This window comes from Orbicella faveolata, unplaced genomic scaffold, assembly GCF_042242905.1.
Source record: "Orbicella faveolata isolate gen_17 unplaced genomic scaffold, um_ofav_v1 contig_36, whole genome shotgun sequence".
Lineage (NCBI taxonomy): Eukaryota > Metazoa > Cnidaria > Anthozoa > Scleractinia > Merulinidae > Orbicella > Orbicella faveolata.
Window position 1 is genome coordinate 16,494,198 of NW_028301565.1, and position 20,561 is coordinate 16,514,758.

The 20,561-nt window shown below is 38.7% G+C and overlaps 1 protein-coding gene across 2 annotated transcripts; it reads left to right on the top strand.

The window, feature by feature from the left end:
• Positions 1-2,825: 2,825 nt before the first annotated feature.
• Positions 2,826-20,458, top strand: LOC110040425 (uncharacterized). Of its 2 annotated transcripts, none has more exons than XM_020745663.2 (17): positions 2,826-2,964; positions 5,789-5,871; positions 6,365-6,404; positions 7,109-7,160; positions 7,890-8,470; positions 9,012-9,299; positions 9,960-10,250; positions 11,338-11,619; positions 12,937-13,236; positions 13,854-14,013; positions 14,623-14,828; positions 15,544-15,728; positions 16,355-16,966; positions 17,607-17,818; positions 18,238-18,278; positions 18,920-19,016; positions 19,816-20,458. In XM_020745663.2, the coding sequence occupies exons 2-17, from the start codon at positions 5,821-5,823 to the stop codon at positions 19,955-19,957; spliced, it is 3,540 nt and encodes a 1,179-aa protein (XP_020601322.2). In that variant the 5' UTR covers positions 2,826-2,964; positions 5,789-5,820; the 3' UTR covers positions 19,958-20,458. The 2 variants fall into 2 exon arrangements, with proteins under 2 accessions (XP_020601322.2, XP_089131461.1); XM_089275335.1 differs by having other exon boundaries at positions 18,938-19,016.
• Positions 20,459-20,561: the final 103 nt, after the last annotated feature.

Consider the following 20,561-nt stretch of genomic DNA (forward strand, 5'->3'; position numbering starts at 1 on the left):
GCCCGGTTCTGAAAATTCAAGCGCATTGAAGCGATGAAAGCCGATTAAAATCAGTACGAGAATGTCAGTAGCTAAAAGTTTAGAGATATTTCTTTAATAAAATTTATATAGATGACTTACCAGTCGGTAACCTTGGCGGGCACTAGTGAAAAACAATCAAAGTTTGCCTAGTCTTAAGTAAAGCTAAAATCGCTAAGTAAAAAACACCATCGGCAGATCTGCCATGCATCCTGAGCAGAACACCACAAAGAAACTTATAAGTTATCATGTTAGTCACAGCAATTACCGAAGTATTGAACTCCGTCAAAGTTCTCATCAAATAGATTCTCTCGCTTTGACACAAGCAAGTGTAAATCAGCTTCCAGGATCATCAGATGTAAACAATAGGGCGGTTTCTGTCGGTAGCAGTGTTTCTGATAACTGCAGACGTTCACAAGGCTTGAAATGTTCATCCATAAATCCCAGAATGAAGAAGGCGAAGATATGTTGTCGAAAGCGAATGCGAAGATCGAGTTAAGCTTATTTTGAGCAGTGCATTCTGAAGCATTAGTATTTTCTTTCACCGAAAGACGGTTGGTTTGGACAATTTTGAAGCACTTGCTGTCTTTTCTATATGCGTTGACGTTTCGCCCCAAAAGTCGGAAAAACTCCCCCATCAACTTGTGGTACCACGATACTAAAATACGTTTTTGAGGCTGTGACAGTGACTTTTCCGTAAAGAAATGAGTGTTTTTAACGGAATACGTAACACAGCAGTGAAGTTTACTGACTGTGTAGTTTTGCGCTAGGTTTGAGACGATGAATGAATCGGTAAACGCGCGCATCGCCGGATGTAAATTGACGACTTCCGCTCGAATGATTTTTCTCTTTATTGATGAGCCATATAATAAACAACTTAATAACCTCGACCGTTCGGTCGTTACGGGAAAACCTCAAACCTCGGCCTACCGTATTGACCGAGCGATAGCGAGGTCAATACGGCAAGGCCTCAGTTTGAGATTTTCCCGTAACGACCTCACTCTCGGTTATTAATTTATATTTTCCGACTTTTGGGGCGAAACGTCAACGCATATAGAAAAGACAGCAAGTGCTTCAAAATTGTCCAAACCAACCGTCTTTCGGTGAAAGAAAATACTAATGCTTCAGAATGCACTGCTCAAAATAAGCTTAACTCGATCTTCGCATTCGCTTTCGACAACATATCTTCGCCTTCTTCATTCTGGGATTTATGGATGAACATTTCAAGCCTTGTGAACGTCTGCAGTTATCAGAAACACTGCTACCGACAGAAACCGCCCGATTGTTTACATCGGATAATCCTGGAAGCTGATTTACACTTGCTTGTGTCAAAGCGAGGGAATCTATTTGACGAGAACTTTGACGGAGTTCAATACTTCGGTAATTGCTGTGACTAACATGATAACTTATAAGTTTCTTTGTGGTGTTCTGCTCAGGATGCATGGCAGATCTGCCGATGGTGTTTTTTACTTAGCGATTTTAGCTTTACTTAAGACTAGGCAAACTTTGATTGTTTTTCACTAGTGCCCACCAAGGTTACCGACTGGTAAGTCATCTATATAAATTTTATTAAAGAAATATCTCTAAACTTTTAGCTACTGACATTCTCGTACTGATTTTAATCGGCTTTCATCGCTTCAATGCGCTTGCATTTTCAGAACCGGGCTCTTCCTAATTTGCATAATCCGTAATCGGCCCGTGGGCATTACGGGAGAATAATGCCCTACAATTCAGTGACAATTAACCAATCAGAGCGCGCGTTATATCGGCCACAAGCCAAAGCCATATAATAAGTAGTTAGTATTGTTAGTAGCGTGAGTATGCGTATTGTATGGTGTAGGTGTTAGTATCGTAAGTAGCGTAAGTAATAAATTTTTGTAAGTAGTGTAAGTAACTACATTAATGTTGTATTGTAAGCAGTGTAAGTAGCAATTGATTAAAAAAAAAAACTTTCTTCTTGAAAATAAATAATGTTTTTACTGTATTAATGGGGGTCTGGAACCTAGACGGAAAACATCTGCAATAGAAATTTAAGACGTTTCAAACGGAAACTGTCTGCAAAGAGACATAATGGAAAAGCTTTCCTAATAAAGTAAAAGCTTTTCACTGCTGACATTGTTCAATGCTGTCTGCAACTCCAGAATAAACAAGGTCCCCTTAACTTTACAACGGCAGTCAATTTGGCAGACGCCAAAATGTGAAAATGGTCCCATTGGATGTTGTGACCAGTTGTTTTAACGTGATCAGCAATAGCAGAAGAGTGATCACGTTTCGAAAGGGCCTTGAAATGTTCCGTTTTCCGGTCGTGAAGTCTTCGTTTCGTTTTCCCAATGTAAAAATCATTGCAGTCCCAGCAACTAGCTTTATAAATGACTTCGGATAATTGTGATCGGTTGAGACGATCCTTGTATGGGAAGAAGGATTTGTTGCGCCGGGTGTTTTGAAAAATAACTTTGACATTAACAAAAAGAGTAGAAACGATTGACACAAGATTTTGGACGCTCAGTAATATGATTGCTTTGCCATTCTCGTTTTTGCTCAACGAGAATGTCCAAAAACGGAATCTTTTTGGCCTGTTCAAATTCAATGGTGAAATTGATGCTATTGTGACGGCTGTTGAGGTATTATTTTACTGTTGATATCTACCTATGAACATATATTTTGTGAAAAAAGAAAACTTTTCGGTAGAAAAAGTCACTCTAGATGTTTTTAATATCAATTTTTCTACTAACACTTTTTTATGGACTTTATTCCAATTAGTGTGGGAGTTTTCCGCATTAAAAGTTTTTGCTATTCTCCACCTACAAGAGAGACACACCAAGGCAACTTACATATAGTGGAACCTGTGGTAGTTAAATGACAGCTTCCCGTAGGATGCTGATAATTTACAATATCAGCTCAGCAGTCAGATGATGATCTCGTGTTCTCTATGGCAGCTACATGCAGGTATCTGTGGTACATATCATTTTGCTTTGTTTTATCCCTTCTTTCGATTTAAAAAACCGTTTACAAACCGTTTCATAAAACCGTTTTTTAAACTGTTCCTGTGTTATACACGAGCCCGTCTGCAAATTAAAATTTGCCTCTAAAAGTCCAAAGAAAATTATCTTCTTCAGAATTTCGTTTCTGAAGTTCTTTTCAATTTTTCCATGCCATCTCTAAGGCTTGTTTCCCTTCTTCCATGTTTCTTTGATAATCTTATACGAAATAAAACAGAATAAAGCTTGTCATCATGTTAGGGGCATCTGCAGATACGATTACCACTCTCCCAAAGCATTAACAGAAAAGCTGCTATCATAACTTTCTTATTTATTAATTATATAGATATAGTATAAGATGCCGGAATAACCAGTGTTAGAATTTTCCTTTGCCAAGTTAAAAAAAGGTCGGTTTTTTTGTGTTTTGAAAAAAACAATCGAAATGTAAAGTAAAATTCCGTGTAGCAACAATCCATTGAACAGATGTCATCTGAAGGATAAGAACATGCAAAATTTTAGATAAATTAATTGACTGAGACAAAAACAAAATGTTCTCTTTCTCCAGGAAAGATCTTGCCACACCGAACTGCGAAGATCATTCTTGCTAGCTTAATCCTCACAGTTCGCCCTAACACCGTTTCCCCACAATGTGGTTTCAGCATGTGCCTCTATCTAACACGTCTGACTTTTCGACTGCCTCGTTTACATTTCGACTTCCTCTGGGTTGGAAAAAAATATTGCTTTTGCAAGTGATGTACTCGATCCTTCAAAAACTTCGGAAGATTTTACTAAGGCAAAAGCTCGCCAAAGAATTAGCCACTGCAAAATGTCGGTCACTATGACATTTTAACAAGGCGACTCGCCTGATACATCTGCCATATTTAAGTCATATACATAATAGGTAGGCGAGCTTTTAAACCAAATATTGAATGACGTTTAATTTATGGTTTGCAATCATCAAACGAAGAGAGGTTTAAATGCACCTCTCGGAAAGTCACGACCCATGATGGAGAAAGTCTACAGGGAGTTAGTTGTACATGGGCCGGAAGGAAATAAAATTGAAAAACGCTTAAGATGGTCGGAATGAAATTAAAATAAAAAAGACATTAATATACATTGTTTACTCTTAATTTATACCAAAACTTCGGCGCGGGCTACCGAAACGAGCCATGGGTTCTTTGCAACTTTGAAGAAGATCAACACATTTTGATGCCATAGTGGTTAAGGAGTGAGATCCCTTTCGGTGGAGAAAATTGTTCTCATTGATTAATTTGTGTTTTATGTTTCGCTCAGACTCGAGGGTTGAAAAACGGTTAACATTTTACGACACTTGAGGCTTGACTAGTTAAAACGCCATCGACACCTTCATTTGACAATTAAACAAAAAGCACGAACTTTTGCAGTTTGATTGATGTTAAAAGTGAGTGAGATCTCCAACGGACCTGTTCTTTTGCCATCTCAAAACAGTCAGATATACATGTATAAATAGAGAGCTTGAAACAAACCAATTTAGTGAATACTGTCAAGTAAAACTCCATTGATTTAAACTACGAAGAAATTAATGCACGAGCTTTAGGCTTTAGCTTCGAATTTTTTTGACGCTTTAATTAATATACGCATTTCGCCGCGCAAAAAATGAAAGAAATTGAAAGACCCACTGAAGAATCCTGTATACATTAAGGTATAAGAATAGTTTTCGACTGAGGCCCCGTCCACACTACGTCAGCGGTTTCACTCTAAACAACACATCAAATGTTTTCCGTCCATTTTACGCCGGAGGAATTTATAAACGCGGCAGTCACCGGTCATTATGGATGTGTGTTTCAGGAAAACTCGGTCAGAGAAATCACATGATTATCGTGCCGCTATTGGTTTCGAGGAGCTCCGTTTTTTAAATGTTTTCAGTCCTTACGAAAACGAAAAGCGGGCGTTTTCAAATTCCTCCAATTTGAGGAGCGTTTTCGAAAAGCTCCGTTTTCGTGACGGATTAGTGTGGACGGTAGACCTAACCACAGAAATAAAGCTGTGCTTTCAAATTTCTCCGGCGTAGTGTGGACGAGGCCATAGAATTGAAACGTGCGCCATTTTGCTCTAGCACGTTCTGTGATTGGTTAGTATAGGAGAATCTTTGTTTACAATATTTGCCTCATTACCATAAGCGATACAGTTTCTGATGGAGCTACAAAGAGATTAATACTGAATATTGAAACGGCACAGCACGATTAACTGTCCCAAGGAATTTGAGCGCGATGTATTGAATACTTTTTGTGCGACGAGGGTTTAAAAGCTCAAAATTTTACAAAGAATGTATGAGCTCATTAGCGCTTTTGCCACACAGAAATTTTGATGTTTTTGAAAGCCAGCTTCTCCTCGAATATTATACCCAAAGAGCCAAAAATTTCACCACTTACTAAGTTTCACAAGCTCTTTAAGTTTTTGTTGTAAAATCGTGTCTAGCATGATGCCTTCTATGCGCAAAGTCGTATGTCAATGAGGAAAAATATAAACAATGACGTCAGCAAAGATTCGCCTATTTAACCAATTAAATACAAACCCCTCTAATCGCCTTGCGCCGACTAAATGCATCTCATTTGAATTCCAATTGGTTCACCTTGCTGTATACGTTTTTTTTTTGTGATTGGCTGTTGTGATAGCTTTGAGTTTGATTTTACAAAGATTAGGAACATAATTGCTTGTTACTTCTAATTTTTCCTTCTTCGTGTTCCTCGGCATATAGTTGGCATGACTAAAACGGGGAAACTCATTGTTTGATTCATTTTTTGTTATTGCAGTCCACTACTAGAAACGTACACAGTTTAGTGTCATGATATATATGGAAATAATACTGAGGATTAGTGCTATGATCATTTTATTGGTGAGTTGACATGCCATGGAGTGAAATTTATTTTTTAATTGTAAATAAATGTAAAAATTTAAGCACCAGCGGTTCGTAAAGTAAAGCCTTGCTGACGCCACTTACTCGGATACAAAACTGATTTTTCACTTTATCATGCGAAATGGGACGGACCAAGGACGTGTTCTTAGCTCTTTGTACACTGGCAGGCTATTTCTTTTCTTTTATTTCTACCGCGTAATGAAGCCCTAAAATCTTGTTCTATTGTCTCAAGTGTAGTGTAAATATAAATGTTATTGGTCTAGGGTGTGAGGGAGGTTGTGTGTCATATAGTATATTTTCGCATGCAATTACTGAATTTTATTAATCAAATACTCTTCAGATTTTTCGTTTTGAAAAGATTTATATCTGCAGAACAGTATTGTTGTTATTAGTTTTTTGCATTTTTATTGTCACACGACTTATTTGTTTTACATACTTTTGTATAATTATTTTGAAACTTCATTATTTGAAGAGCTACAAGTTTGGTGTCGCCTCTGGAAAGTCTATCAAAGGTACGAAACAACCCTAGCTTACCAGGTTAAACATTATCGTTTACTCTGATTGGCTCTCGAGGTTGGGACCACTCAGTCAGCCGGTCAGTCAGTCAGTCAGGTAGTCAGTCAGTCAGGTAGTCAGTCAGTCAGTCAGTCAGTCAGTCAGTCAGTCAGTCAGTCAGTCAGTCAATCAGTCAATCAGTCAATCAGTCAGTCAGCCAGTCAGCCAGTCAGCCAGTCGGCCAGTCAGTCAGCCAGTCAGTCAGTCAGTCAGTCAGTCAGCCAGTCAGCGAGTCAGCCAGTCGGTCGGTCGGTCGGTCGGTCGGTCAGCCAGTCAGCCAATCAGTCAGTCAGTGAGTCAGTGCGTCGGTCAGTTAGTCAGTCAGTTAGTCATTCAGTCAATCAGTCAGTCAGTCAGTCAGTCAGTCAATTGTTCAATCAGCTAAGAAGTTCGTTCAAAATATGTACGAACATTTAAAGGCTACAAGTATTATAACCTGTAAAAACTTAGAGACATTAGAAAACCTTTTTAAACCATAAATTACTAGATGGCCAGGCCAGATGCAAAATGTGGATAAGGCTATCTTATGATGTTCAGTTCTTTAATGTCTTCTTATTTGCTTCAAAATGTAGTGCTGTTTTAAGTGGTGTAGTGCTAAGAAAGCTCAAGCTCTCATCTTAAGTGCAAACATCTAACAAGGGTATGGTTTGTAACTTTGCAGACTACCATGTTCTTGATCACTGGCTTATGAATGGCTATGACCTGAATGTGAGGTCAGTGAACTAAGAAGCCAACTTGTGGCTTTTAAAAATATTGTTAAACCATTAAGATTAAGAGCACATAGCTTCTGTTTATTGTGTATAAGGCTTTACCTTAAGATACGGAGAAAGACTGTTCCGTCGGGTTACAATCTGACTATAAAGAACGTGGGCCATAAATAAAACTATTTGTATCAATCTCAATGTACGGTTCAAGAATCAAGGTCAATAAGACGATTTTTCTTACTTCTTTCACTCTCGTTCTTTCTTCAGTGAAGAAAGGCTAAATTTCAAGTCAAGCTCATGGGAAGCAAGTACTGTGGAAACTGGCCCGTAAAATTGACCAATCACAGAGCGCGAACTACCTGAGAGATATAATAAGCAATTGCGCACGTGAATGTTACGTGAATGTATCACTGTAATGACAAAATAATATTTAAGAAATAGATTCCATGTTGCCACGCTTCTGTTCAGTAACAGATCACAGATGACGTCAAAATGAGGTAAGAACAAAAAAGCCGGTGGCACACGAGGCGATAACCGAGTGTGTCTCTAAATCTACGTCGTTTGTTTACTAAAGAAAAAAAATGTTGAAGACGCCATTTATGCGTCTGTCCTCCAATAAATCATAAGTAAGTACCGATCAAAATAAGAGGGTAATTTGATTTATTATATATTCATGCGCAATAGAACTTTAAACCATAAACCTGATGTCTGTGTTTCCTGCGCTTGCTTCATTTCCAGTTACTCTGAGTCGGTGTACCTTGAGGAAGGCAGGTGTCCTGATAGCAAAGCTGTGATGTTTGATTCGATGGAAGACCCTGCAGTGTCCTACGTCGAGATTTGGCCAAGCTCAGACATAAGCAAAAGGAAATCTTACTCGATTGCTTGTTGGATAAAACTTAAAAGCTACCTGAGTAATAACGATTACATACAAGTAATATATTCAGACTGGAAGAGAGAAAAGTTTATGTTGGCAATCGAATCTGGTAAGGTTTCCTTTGTCGTATACCAGGAATTGAACGAAAACTTGCATTGGAGAATGAAGACAGCACATGAGCGGATTAATTTAAACAAGTGGACCCATGTGACTGCAACTTGGGATGGAAGCACAATAACCCTTTACGTTAATGGTGAAGAGCGCGACGGCAGAAACTCTTTCGATTTTAAACGGCAGAAACCTGATCCGTCTTCCGTTGAAAGTGCCACAGCTTTCATAGCTGGAAACCCTTACTTCAAGAACTACCAGTTCCTTGGTGCCATAATGGATCTATATATATTTGGCATTGCGCTGTCCCAGGATAATGTTATTGAGGTTTACAGAGGTGATTTATCCTAGTTAAGGCTTGTGAAGACAACTTACAGTAAAGATCGATCTTGTGCTTGTTTTATGTGACCAGGAGAAGATGAAGGGTGGGCGAGGTAATCCACCAGATCGGTCTCATTCCTAAGGTCAGATCCACGTTAGCAAAATTAGCGTCACAGGACTAGCTTTTTATAGACCCACCTGGGATTTCTGAAATCGGGAGTGTTCTAAAAATAACTTGAGAAGGATTACTTTGGGATTAAGACCTATAAAGGAGATTTTAAACTCTCTTACACTTCATCATCTCTTGATATTATGTATGTACATTAACTTGATGCAAAGCATGAGGGACGTAACCCTGATCTGCGTATGAGCGGCCAGCAAAAACGTCATTGCCGCGGAAATCCTTCATCCTCTTTTTCAACAAATGAAAACTTGACACACCAAAATGTTTTGGCACAAACTTTGTTTATTAATACCCTACGGTTTAGCCATTATGGGTTGAATGCATTTAATGCTTAAATGCTCTGACAGTTAGCAGTAAAGTATCTTCTTTGCAGGTATCCCAGTGGTTACAGATCAAATAAATGAAGTAACGGGAAAATTTGTCACAGTCAAGTGGAATCCCCTTTTTGAAGGGGCGTGTCCTCCAGATCAGTATAATATTTACTACAGAGACGACACCTTGGTGGACTGGGAATCACGTCATGTTTCAGGAAAGGTCTTTCAGTATGATCTTGAGCTGAAATGTTTCAATGAGTATGAACTAGCTGTCACTGCTACATGGAGAAGAAGCAGAGAAACACCGCTCAAGAACAGCAAAAGATGGAAGGTGAAGATTGGAAAAGGTACAGCAAAAAGTATTATTAAATAATTGGGATCTTTTCTTCTCAAAGTTTTAATAATCGAGTGAAAACGAAGTGCGTCATAACCGAGACATTGGTCTACTCCTTTAATGTTCGTTTCGATTGAGAATATTGATGAAACCATTGAGACATCAAAGTTCGTCAAAAATACTCCATTGCGTGTCGCATGTTAAACTCTCTTCTCGATGCTTGGAAGTGATGAGCACTGCCTCGTATGTTTAATGTATTAACATTTCTTGCGTTATCGGCCTTATGCGCCTAATGGCGCGCAGACAAGAAATTCAAGCTTCAACCCTTCATATCCCAGGATATAAAGCTTCCCATATCCTGGTCATCCTGGGGTCTTTGTATTCTGTTACATTAATGTAGTTTCTACTATCGGGAGGTGGATCTCTATCCCAGGTTTGTCATAGTGAGAAACGAATATAAAGAGCAAATCTTTGCTCTTATTTAGAATTTAATTCTAAACTAGTTTATCCCCTTTCCCCAGTATTCTTGGATCAGTTTCTTTCGATTTAGCACTGTTAGTGTTCAGTAACAAGTACATGACTGAAGTGCAGGAAATGAAAAGTCCTGTAATGTGTGTTCGTGGAAAATGTATCTACAGATTTGCAAGTTATTTTCTTTTTTCATCCTTTTCAGATTTTCCAGTGATTTTAAATCACGCCACAGAAGTAAAGGGAAAGAAAGTAAGAGTCGTGTGGTCGTCACTTATGGCATGTCCCTTGGAATGGTACAACGTCTACTACAGAGAGGTTTTGGCCGGGTTTGATCCAATAAAATGGAGATCTGTCAAAGTTTCTCCGAAAGAAACTCATCACACTCTTGACCTACAATGTCAAAAAGAGTATGAAATTGCAGTTAACGCAAGGATTTCAAGTGGAGAGACACCACTCAACCACAGCAATCGGTGGAAGGTTAAAACTGGACAAGGTACTACCAGTTAAATTACTAATGTTGAACTGTTCATCTACACACTCAGCCATCCCAGTAATGTCCTTCCTTTATTTTTAATGGTGTTCAGAAACCATTTTAAATGTGTGCCTCTTTTGTAACAGATTTATACTATTAAACTATTAACTATTAAATCTCATAACTGCATGTAATGCGCAATCTGAAACAATTGTGACATGTACAATATGTGATGACATGTATCCTCGTGTATCCTCTTGCTCTCCTCTTTTTCATCATCGTCATCATCCTCATCATCATTGTCATCATCATCATTGTCATCATCAGCAATATCATCATCATCATCATCATAATTTTCAATATCATCATCATTGTCATCATCAGCAATGTCAACATCTTTATTTTGATGATGATGATGATCATCATCATCATCATCACCATCATCATTTTTCACATATACACTATTTAAAAATTAGATTATTCGCTCTCGATTTCTATGAGGCGATAGTTGATTCGGCCGAATTCTAACTGAAATAAACGCAAATAACGGTTTTAATTATTTTTGTACGCATTATTGAACTTTACGCTTTAACAAAATCGCACGCATTGAATTGTCCTTGGTAAATTTGCAGTTGTTTACGCGCGCGCACCCGTTTTTTCGATAAGTTTTTAAAGTCAAGAAACCGCCAATGTCCTTCTTTTAGTCTTATCAGGAATTTAATTTATCCATTTACGTCTAAACTTTCTTCCAAAATTTCGGGAAAGCGATAGAAATGTCGCATTTTGTGGACGACCGACAGCCACTGCATTCTAATGGCTGATAGTATACGAGTAGCTCAGCGAATCAGATTGCAGCATTTGCACTAGTATACTAGTAGAATTCTACTAAAATGGAATATAAGTACTAATAAAAGTACAAATTCGCTAAGAAGTAACTTATTGACTATAAGTAACAGGTAATTACAGGAACAGATTAGGAAAGAAGAACTTGAAATATTTAGCCAGACTTTAATGCTATCCCTTGAATCACTAGGCTTTAGCTGAATGATTTTAATTAAATAATGGATGAAGTTTTTGAATCAACAATGTTCTAAATTTCTCCTATTAGACTTTCCACAAATCTCATCAGCAGTGCCAGACAAAAGCAATATTACGGTCAGCTGGAAAACTCCTTTTGACGGAGAGTGTCCTGTGACAAGGTACACAGTGTACTACCGAGTGGTGGAACGGATGATCACGAGTACTTGGAAAGAAGTCACGGCTTCAAGCTATCGACTCCAGCTTACTCTTCAAGTCAAGTGCGGCAAGATGTACCAAATAGCGGTAACGGCGTGGAGTTCATATGGAGAAACAAGCAGAAACCAAAGTAAACTAGTCCAGGTTTGGGGAGGTAACAACTTTCAAAAATGTTCAAAAAAAATGTTCAAATGTTATTGTTATAGTGGTCAATGTGCTTAGCTACACCTAGCTAGTTCACAGATATGCCACTTGAACTGAAAGAAACAAATATATCAACTAACGATAATAGGCTTAAAAATCCAAACTGGCGGGAGGCAGACCAGTTAGCCATTGACAAGCATGACCGAGGAGTTGAACTAGGGTCTATTGAGAAACAACTCCAGCTAAGTGGACAGAGCGAGACTTGAATCCGCGACCTCCGGATTTCAAGTCCGGTGCCCTATCCACTCGGCCATACTGCCTCCTTTAAATAGTGTTTAATATAATTCAGGGCTTTTGGACGATGTCCGCCCGTTCTCTCCGTTAGGAGATGCTCGGACCAGAGCCAGAGCAAGTTTTTTTTTTTTTTTTTTTTTTTTTTTGCCGTCATTTTGTACCAATGCAGTCTAGACTCACAGTTATCACTCCCCTCTCCCCCGCCCCCCCCCCCCCATACCCCTCAAGACAATCAAGGAGGCACAGATACCCAGTAAGACAGTTGATAAGTTAAAGCAAGACTCAGTTTAAGTACCACTATCATGGAGATTTTACTGCATTGGTCAAAATAGTGATAACATATGACTAAGTACTGAGATGTTCATGGAGCACCGAGATTAAAATATAAGTGAAATGCTGGAGAGAGAGCAAATTGCAATTAGTTTCTAGGATATAGTTTTAGAACTTAAAACAATCTTTCAGTCTTTTTAAATTAAAAATCACAACCTTATGCGTGTACAACCCGTTTATGTATCCCCTTTCTTAACTTCAGTGCACTTATATTTATTAAATTTAACAAAACCATACCATTATGGGGAAATATTCAATTGACTGTCGTAAAAACAAAACCAAGGTAATCACCCTGGCCAGTCTCAAAACACACAGACAGTCGAGTGAACCAATCAAAATTAATTCAAGGGAATACGTGCAGCCGACGCAAAGCACGGGAAAACTTATGCCAGTGAGTCGCGATTGGTTTTGATTTTACTTCTGATTGGATGACGAGTGGCGCGAGTTTTTTTTAGCCAATCGCTCAACGTGATTATGCAAAACAAAGCAAATGCGAATTCCTTTCGATACTGAAGTGAAAATCGCTCTATTTAGTTTTCCGTCAATGAAAAAATGTCTTTTATTTGATAAGGGTTCGATGCCATGTTCAAGACAGGGTTACTCTAAATTCAAAGATGAGAAACATATGCACTTAGAAACCTTGTGTGATTAATGTCTATGTACATGTATATGGCAATTTAAGGTCATGCTATCTTTATCTCAGATGCACCATCACCTGTAAGAAAAGTTTCAGTGAGAACTTTGGGTAAATGCAAGGTGAATCTTACATGGAGTGCTCCAAGAGACAATGGCTGTCCGCTTAACAAGTATACAATATACTACAGAGAGATTCAACTGACAGAGGAAGACACTCCGCAGTGGCATGAAACCAGTATAACTAACGTTGCCCAGACATTCAGTGGTCTTTCTTGGAAGTGTGGCCGGCAATACGAGCTCACAATGACTGCTTCTAACGACGCGGGAGAGAGCAACAAGTCACATCCATTGCGTATAAATTTTACAGGTATTTCAAGAGTACCCATTAGATGTTGTCTTACGCAAACTATTTGATGGTGAACTCATTCAGGGTGGCAGGGAAAGCATAGTACTCGGAGAGCTCGCCTCCTAACAGTATGGTCCGGTTCCGAATCCCGACCCTGGCGACATTAGCTATTGAGGCGAGGGCCAAAGGAGGTTAAAGATGTCCTATCTTAGGCCTTACAAATCCGCCGGGTGAAAGACATTACATTCACAATAAGCGACAGAACAATCATTATGCACCCATGAAGTTTCATTTATTCATTAGCTTTGCCGTCTATTAGACAGCATTTTTTACGTTATTAGCCTCCAAATCTCAAACGCAGACTATCCGATCTCTTTAGCGGCTGAAAAGCAAAACAAATGTTGAATGAGGTGAATTAGATCTGATTCTTTTTGCTGAGAACGTTTTCCTGGTTTAGACTAAAATTTTCCAACTGTATCATAAAGCTGGCTGTAATAGAGTGCCGAATGAGAAGGGGTAAATTTTCAGAGCCACCTTAAAATGCAAGATTTGACACGATACAAGTCTATAATAGGTGTCTGGTGCAGTTGCAAATCTTCAGTAAAGAAATATTACACACTTTAATTCTTATTCATCAGGTGGCAGCAGCATGGGAAACAACAACAACAACAGTAATAGTAATAATAATAATGGTATTTTGGCCGGTATAAATACGTCGATTGTAATCTTAGCTCTCCTGATTGTGACGATACTCGTCCTAAGATGGAAGAAGAAAAGAAATGGGCTTGCGAGTACACGGTAAGGAAAGCGTTTTGTTGTACGTGTTTCATTTAGTTTTAGTGTGTCAACCTGAAACGACAAGGCATTTTCTTCAAGAACCCAACCGTTGTTATGGGAATGCACTAGAGACTAGGGAACTTTCTGGTTCTGAATGACTTTGTTTGTTATAGCCTTAACAAAGCTATCGTCCAGCAAAAGTTCCAGAAAAAAAGTTACCTTGGAATGCTGAACTTATAGGAGGCCATAGTTGACACAGCCAGGTTAAACTAGCGCAGGATAGAGTAAGATGAAGAGGAATTATTGGTGACCTATGTTCCAATATGCAGAGTACACACAAGTTAGCAAGTACGTCCCTTGGGCAATTATTCACTTTACTTATATTTTGTTTTGTTTTGTTCGTCTTCATTACGCGATAGAAAAATCAGCAAGGGTCCTTTACTGTTTATGTGCTTGTTCGACGAAATCAGAAGTTCAACTAGGCTCGATTTCCAGCTGGGAAAGGAGCCCGCGCTCGTCACCGAAGCTAGACTTGACATGAGAGAGCCGCAGAAATCGAGTCTAGGGCTCGAGTTCAACGCTCTTGAGAATTTAAAAAAAGGTCAAGATAAAATTGTTCATTTTTTTCAGATCAAAGTACGAAATCGTTCCACTTCTGCCCCAGGAGATTCCTCCACAGCGAGTCACGTTTATGGAGGAGCTCGGCCGTGGAGCTTATGGCAAAGTTCACAAAGCAGTTCTGACACAACCTTTTGGTGTTGAGGTGTTTTTTAAACCCAGGGAAGAGAGAGTTGAAATGAAGGAAGGCAGGATTGTTGCTGTTAAAACTTTATTAGGTAACAATTTCACTGATGTTGTATTGGTCTTGTTGGGAAATGCAACAGCCCTGGGTTAAAATGCGCTTCAGATCCCGTTGTTTTGAGCGGGTATTGGGCTGAGTTTGTTCAACAAAAAACAATTGTTGGATTAGGTTTTTGTGATATCCAGAATAATCAAGTTCGAGGTAGGGGTTATTAGCGGAATCCGAAGGCTGAGGCTGATAACCCTTACCGAGAACTTGATTATTCTGGATATCTCAAAAACGGAATCTGATAATTATTTTATTATACATTGAACGAAAAACAAAATGGAAGTCATTTTTGTGCTTCTTCATTGACAGCCAGCAACACAAAGCGCGCAAAGTTGACATGATTTTCCCTAGAAATCATGCACCGCGGTCATACATGACATGATTACCCGTGACCTTGAGTGTCCTTGACGTGACTATTGTATAATCTGCACTAGATGACGTCACAGGCGCTGATTTCGAAAATTCACTGTACGCTTTCGGCCAATGAGAAAAGAGTTGGTGAGTTCAGTGTATAATAGTTGTATTAATTTGATAGGTAATACTACTTGTCTTTTTTTCCGAATAGAATTCCCAAATTTCTTCTTCTTGTGCCTATGTCAGTATTTCTTCGATGCTCGTGTAATCTCATTCTTTGCTTTACTGACTTTTATAAAATTCTTCATTTACTATACGATTTGGATGTTTCTTATTTCAATCTTCAGAAAGGTACACCGAGGAAAGGAAAAATCAGCTTTTGAAAGAGATCGAGTTCATGAAACAAATCGGATCTCACAGGAATGTTCTGAGTATGTTCGGTTACTGGGTTAAGTCAGAACCCATCATGCTAATCTTGGAATATGTTCCACACGGCGATCTTCTTCAGTGGCTTCGAAACAAAAGGCAACTGGTAGGTTTTGCATACTTGAGCTTACTTGCTCTACCTTGGTAATAACAATTTCAGTCTCTGATGGCAATGATATCCGAACGATCCAATGACAGACCACTTTTAACTCAATTATGACAATACTTTATTGAATTCACCCACGGGGGCTTTCCAGACTTTAATTATACACAAGTTATAAAAAGCTAAAACAAACCTGACACTGTATTAACGCTCCTTAGAATTTTCAAAAAGTTTAATTCTTTTAAAAGTGTCAATCTGTATAACGCTCTCAGGCAGATTTTTCCACATTGTAACTGCTAAATACAAAAATATATATATATATATCGTTAGCCTGCAGATGGTCAGCTCATAGAATTCTTATTTCTAGTGTTGTGACTGTAACAGTTTGATCTTGGGGTAAACTGTTGTTCAAGTACCGTTGAGCTAAGCCCTTTTCAGGTTCCCAATTCATTATTTTTCAGTAAACGGGCCTACAGCCCGGAAGAGGGAAGGAGACCCGAAAAATGGGCGCATGCCTCCTGCCTTAAGTCGAGTGAACTGTTGCAGTAACTAGCTTTATAAGTAAATTGCAATCAGTTGCCTTTCAATAGGAGCTAACAGGTAATGAGACATTTTCCCCTCAAATTCAGTTCAAGCTCAAGAACCGCAATGACTGGAATGTTTTCGGAGAACTAACCTGTTGTGTAAGTGATCATGTCGACGAGTCATCTATTTTCTGCAAAGAAGAAAACGAAGAGGGTGAAGATGACGACGAAACGTTAAAAGAGGGTGGGGAAGGAAGCACTAAAGAAGAAGCAGTCTTGAATGAAGGAGAATGTGAGATATCCAGCTTAGAGGAAACAGAACCACTAACGGCTGAAAGAAATCTTGCACTCGGGAAAAACGAAAAAATGAAACAAAAGGAGGAAAACGCCCAGTTAAACGTAAGTCGTGAAAAAATAAATGGAACTGACATCGAGCTAGCTGGGGACATTAGATCTCAGGCAAACACTTCAGAGGGTGAAAGAGAAGCTCTAATAGGGGAGCAGGAAGTGTCGATCGGAGAAGGTACCGATGACAAGCGTTGCATTTCAATAAGTAACCTTGATATCACACTACAATCAAGATCGACGCCAAGTCCGTTTGGGTCCAGTGTAAACGTGACTGAAGAGACAGCAGTTTTAAAGCCTGAGGAAGATGCCGACGAAGGTCTGTCAGCTAAGGATCTTCTTTGTTTCGCGTGGCAAGTTGCACAGGGAATGGTAAGTAATGAGGGAGGGGAAGGACAAGAATGTAAAGTACAGGTTGAAGACTCCTCCCCTTCCCAAAATGTGACGCTGTGGATTATATTTATAGATTAAACTCTTTATCGAAATTACAAATTATTTCGCTTATTAGCCGCGTATTATCGGGAATATTTGTTATTACATGTCGTTACAGTATGCTCAGGGACATGGCGTTTGTATCACCTGCTTACATAGTTATACCCCGAGGTATTTTTGTGTGCTCTAATTAACAATTAGCCGGATTATGAGCTCGAGTTGGTGAGGCCGAAAGTCGAATAAACTAATACCCTTTAGATTAAGAGCAAATAATCTATCGTTCTACTAGATTTTTCTAGATTTCTAACCATACATGAAAACATCCTTCAAATAATGATTTCCACTTGTTTCCTCTACACTTCACCGACCTACCATCTCGTTTTAGCACAATTACCAACATAAATTCCCCAAAATGTACTCCACAATTTCCAACCAAAATTTCCAAAAAATTAGTGTTCGTTTGCTTTCTAGCTGAAATCTCTGAAATATTTGGTAAAGTGGTCGGTAAAACACCACAAGTGTTCCTCTCAGGGATTACGAATTCAGCGCTTTAATTTAAACAAATTCAATTTTTTTATAGGATTATTTGGCCAGCAAGGGATTTGTGCATCGTGATCTGGCAGCTCGTAATGTTCTTCTTGGTGAGGACAGAGCAGTGAAGATCGCCGATTTCGGTCTCCTATGCCATACCTATGGTGAAATATACGAGACGAAGCACACAAAAAAGCTGCCAATCAAATGGACGGCACTTGAGGCGTTACAAAACAGCGTATTCACTTTTAAAAGTGATGTGTAAGTTTGTTATAAATTCAAGTCTTTCAAGTGCCCTGGGAGGGAGACTCCCATTTTAAAAAGTCGGGGATGCTCGTCGCCTCGCTTAGAGGTATTCAGGACAAAATGCCACTATTTTTAGCCGTCAAGGTATCTTTCAGTGTTGCACGCGAAGAAATAATAAAAACAACTGCTGTCTGTTCGGCTTACAGCGGTACCTTTAAGGGTCTTTTAGAGCTTGAGACACGCCAAGTTTTGTCTCTTTTAGGGGCTTGATTCAAATGTTCCGAGCAGCCTCCCCGACCTTTTCGCATGAGAATCCCCGACCTTTTCACATGGGAATTCCTACCTGGGGCAAGTACTCCATCCTTTATCCTTCCATCTGTTCGTGGTGCAGTGTTAGCTGTACTGTCTGTTTATTTTTGTAAATTCCTTTTCAGGTGGTCTTTTGGTGTTTTTCTGTGGGAATTGGCAACCATAGGTAAGAATGGGTGGTTCGTGGTTAAATGTTTCTTTGGACGGCTTGATTGCACAGAAACAGTTTCCTGAGGGGCGCCTTTTAGATCTTACTCAATACATGAAAAACTGTTGGTAACATCATCAAGTGAATCTCTCAGGTATCTTACAAATTATATACCCGCAGGTGTCGACCCTCGTTAGGGTTTTTGAACGAGGTGGAAGGAAACCGGAGGGATAGGGTCTACCATCTAGGAGGGATAAAAACCGTAAAAAGAAAATAAAACTTTATAATTTTTATAGATCTTTCGCGTAAATAAATCTCCTAGCTTTCCCAATGTATATTGCTGAAGCTGCATGTAAGTTCGAAAAATCTCTGCGGATAACTGGTCCTGAGTGAGAACTTTTGTTGTTCATGTTTGATTAAATCTTTAATTCTAGTTAAAAAGTGAATTATTCTTATCGAAAAAGTAGTTAATGAAATCCTTAACTTTTACCTCGGCGATTTAGACTTCACAACATCTCAACGAACAGTGTTAGATAGTGGGGGAATATATTGCTACAATGAATGAAAGACATAGCATTCACTAGTTCTTTCTTAACTTATATTGTTGTTTCGGCGATCTTAGACATTGCATAAAACATTTCCTTATAATCACCTAATAGGTCACACTCCTTATCCAGGAATTGACAACAAAGAGTTGTTTGATCTTCTTAAGAGAGGATACCGTTTGGAAAAACCAGACTCTTGTTCTGATGAACTGTAAGTAATTGGTTTTGCTTAACAGATTGAGTAGCCATAAAATGGTGATAGCAGATAGCAATTTTTCTGTTAAGTTATCGTTGGCCAACTCCCAAACTGTGTTCAGGTTATCTTTTTGTGTCAAATTACGTAAGCAGCTCATAAGAGTGGAAACCATGTTGTTGGCTCTGGACGATGGAAAAACAAAACTCGTTCAAAATGAATGGTGGCCTATAAATGAAAGCCAGTAGCAGAATTTGAGCTTGATATATGTAGTGTTAATAATCTTGATGCTCTTTGCACCAATCATATCACACCAGTATTCAATACTCATTTGTAACAAACATCCTCAGAACTGAGAAAACCGACTCGACATACTAAAAAATTAAGGCTTGACCTCGTAACTGTTCTATAAGTGGTTTGATCGGGTTTGCTTATAGCCAATCAGACTCCAGAATTTTGTTATAGCACGGATTTTCCTCTCAAGACTTACTGAAGAATTCTCGCTCTACTGAGTTGTTCAAAAAAAAAGATCAACCATATATATGTCATATCGGACTTCCACATTGCAACCCTGTAAAACTGTATTCAGTTATCCTTTGACTTATCTGATTATTTTCACCATGTTGGCTTTAAATAGCAATTATTCCATTCCATGTCATTCGTTTCTAATTTTCAATAAATTATGTCCCAGTCATTGCTGGTAGCAATGAAAGGATCTCTCAGTCTGGTAGAATATACAATCATATAGTCTTCTTATGTAATTTTAAGAGTCGGAGGTATGCAAAATACCTTATTCTCCTTTACTATTCCACTATAGGTATTCTTTAATGTCAGGCTGCTGGAAGGAAAACCCTGAAGAACGACCGACATTTGATCAACTAACAACAACATTGGAAAACATGATGACAAGAGACTGTCCTTATTTTGATTTTAACAAATTTAAAGAAACCAGTGCTTAAGGTGGAACCAAAACTCTCCTAAAACGGCACTGGGAAGATGAAAAACTTTTGCATGTACTGTGAATTCTAAGATGCTTCCGTTTTCCCATGACGATCAAGGCAGTCCTTATCGTTAATAAGGAACACCTGTGTTGTCCGATAGTACGAAAATTACTTATCTTCGCTAGTAACGTTATTCGTCTCTAATTCATTTTCCTTTGTGAACTTCTCACCAAGATTTGTTTCTAAGAGTCGCAGTAATCAGTAAAACAGCGTTAAGCAAAGAGATTCATCTTCTAGGCTATGGACGATTTTTGTGAACTGAGACAATACCGAAGTTTTTTTTGCACAAAATTGCATGAATTTGTATTCGCTGTTTAACCCTAACTTTCAAGTCAATGACGAGTGTTTCAGGCTTCTTAACTTTAGTTGTTTAAATTAAAGACAAGTGGAAGGATTATTTGTACACTTCGCAGTTTTGTAGTAAAGACAATAAATTCCAAGTTTTTAACGTTCTCAGTATTTATGGTTTAGTTACTTGAGGCTCTTGTTTTGACTATTGAAATTACGTGCTCCAGGTATTTTGGGGGAAAGACCGTTATGATGTTCGACTGAACTTTGTTAA

Excerpts from the sequence above, each read along its gene's own strand:
- LOC110040425 (XM_020745663.2), top strand. The coding sequence starts at position 5,821 with ATGATATATATGGAAATAATACTGAGGATTAGTGCTATGATCATTTTA. Across the intron at positions 9,300-9,959 it reads GAAGGTGAAGATTGGAAAAG|ATTTTCCAGTGATTTTAAAT; the intron begins GTACAGCAAAAA and ends CATCCTTTTCAG. Across the intron at positions 10,251-11,337 it reads GAAGGTTAAAACTGGACAAG|ACTTTCCACAAATCTCATCA; the intron begins GTACTACCAGTT and ends TTCTCCTATTAG.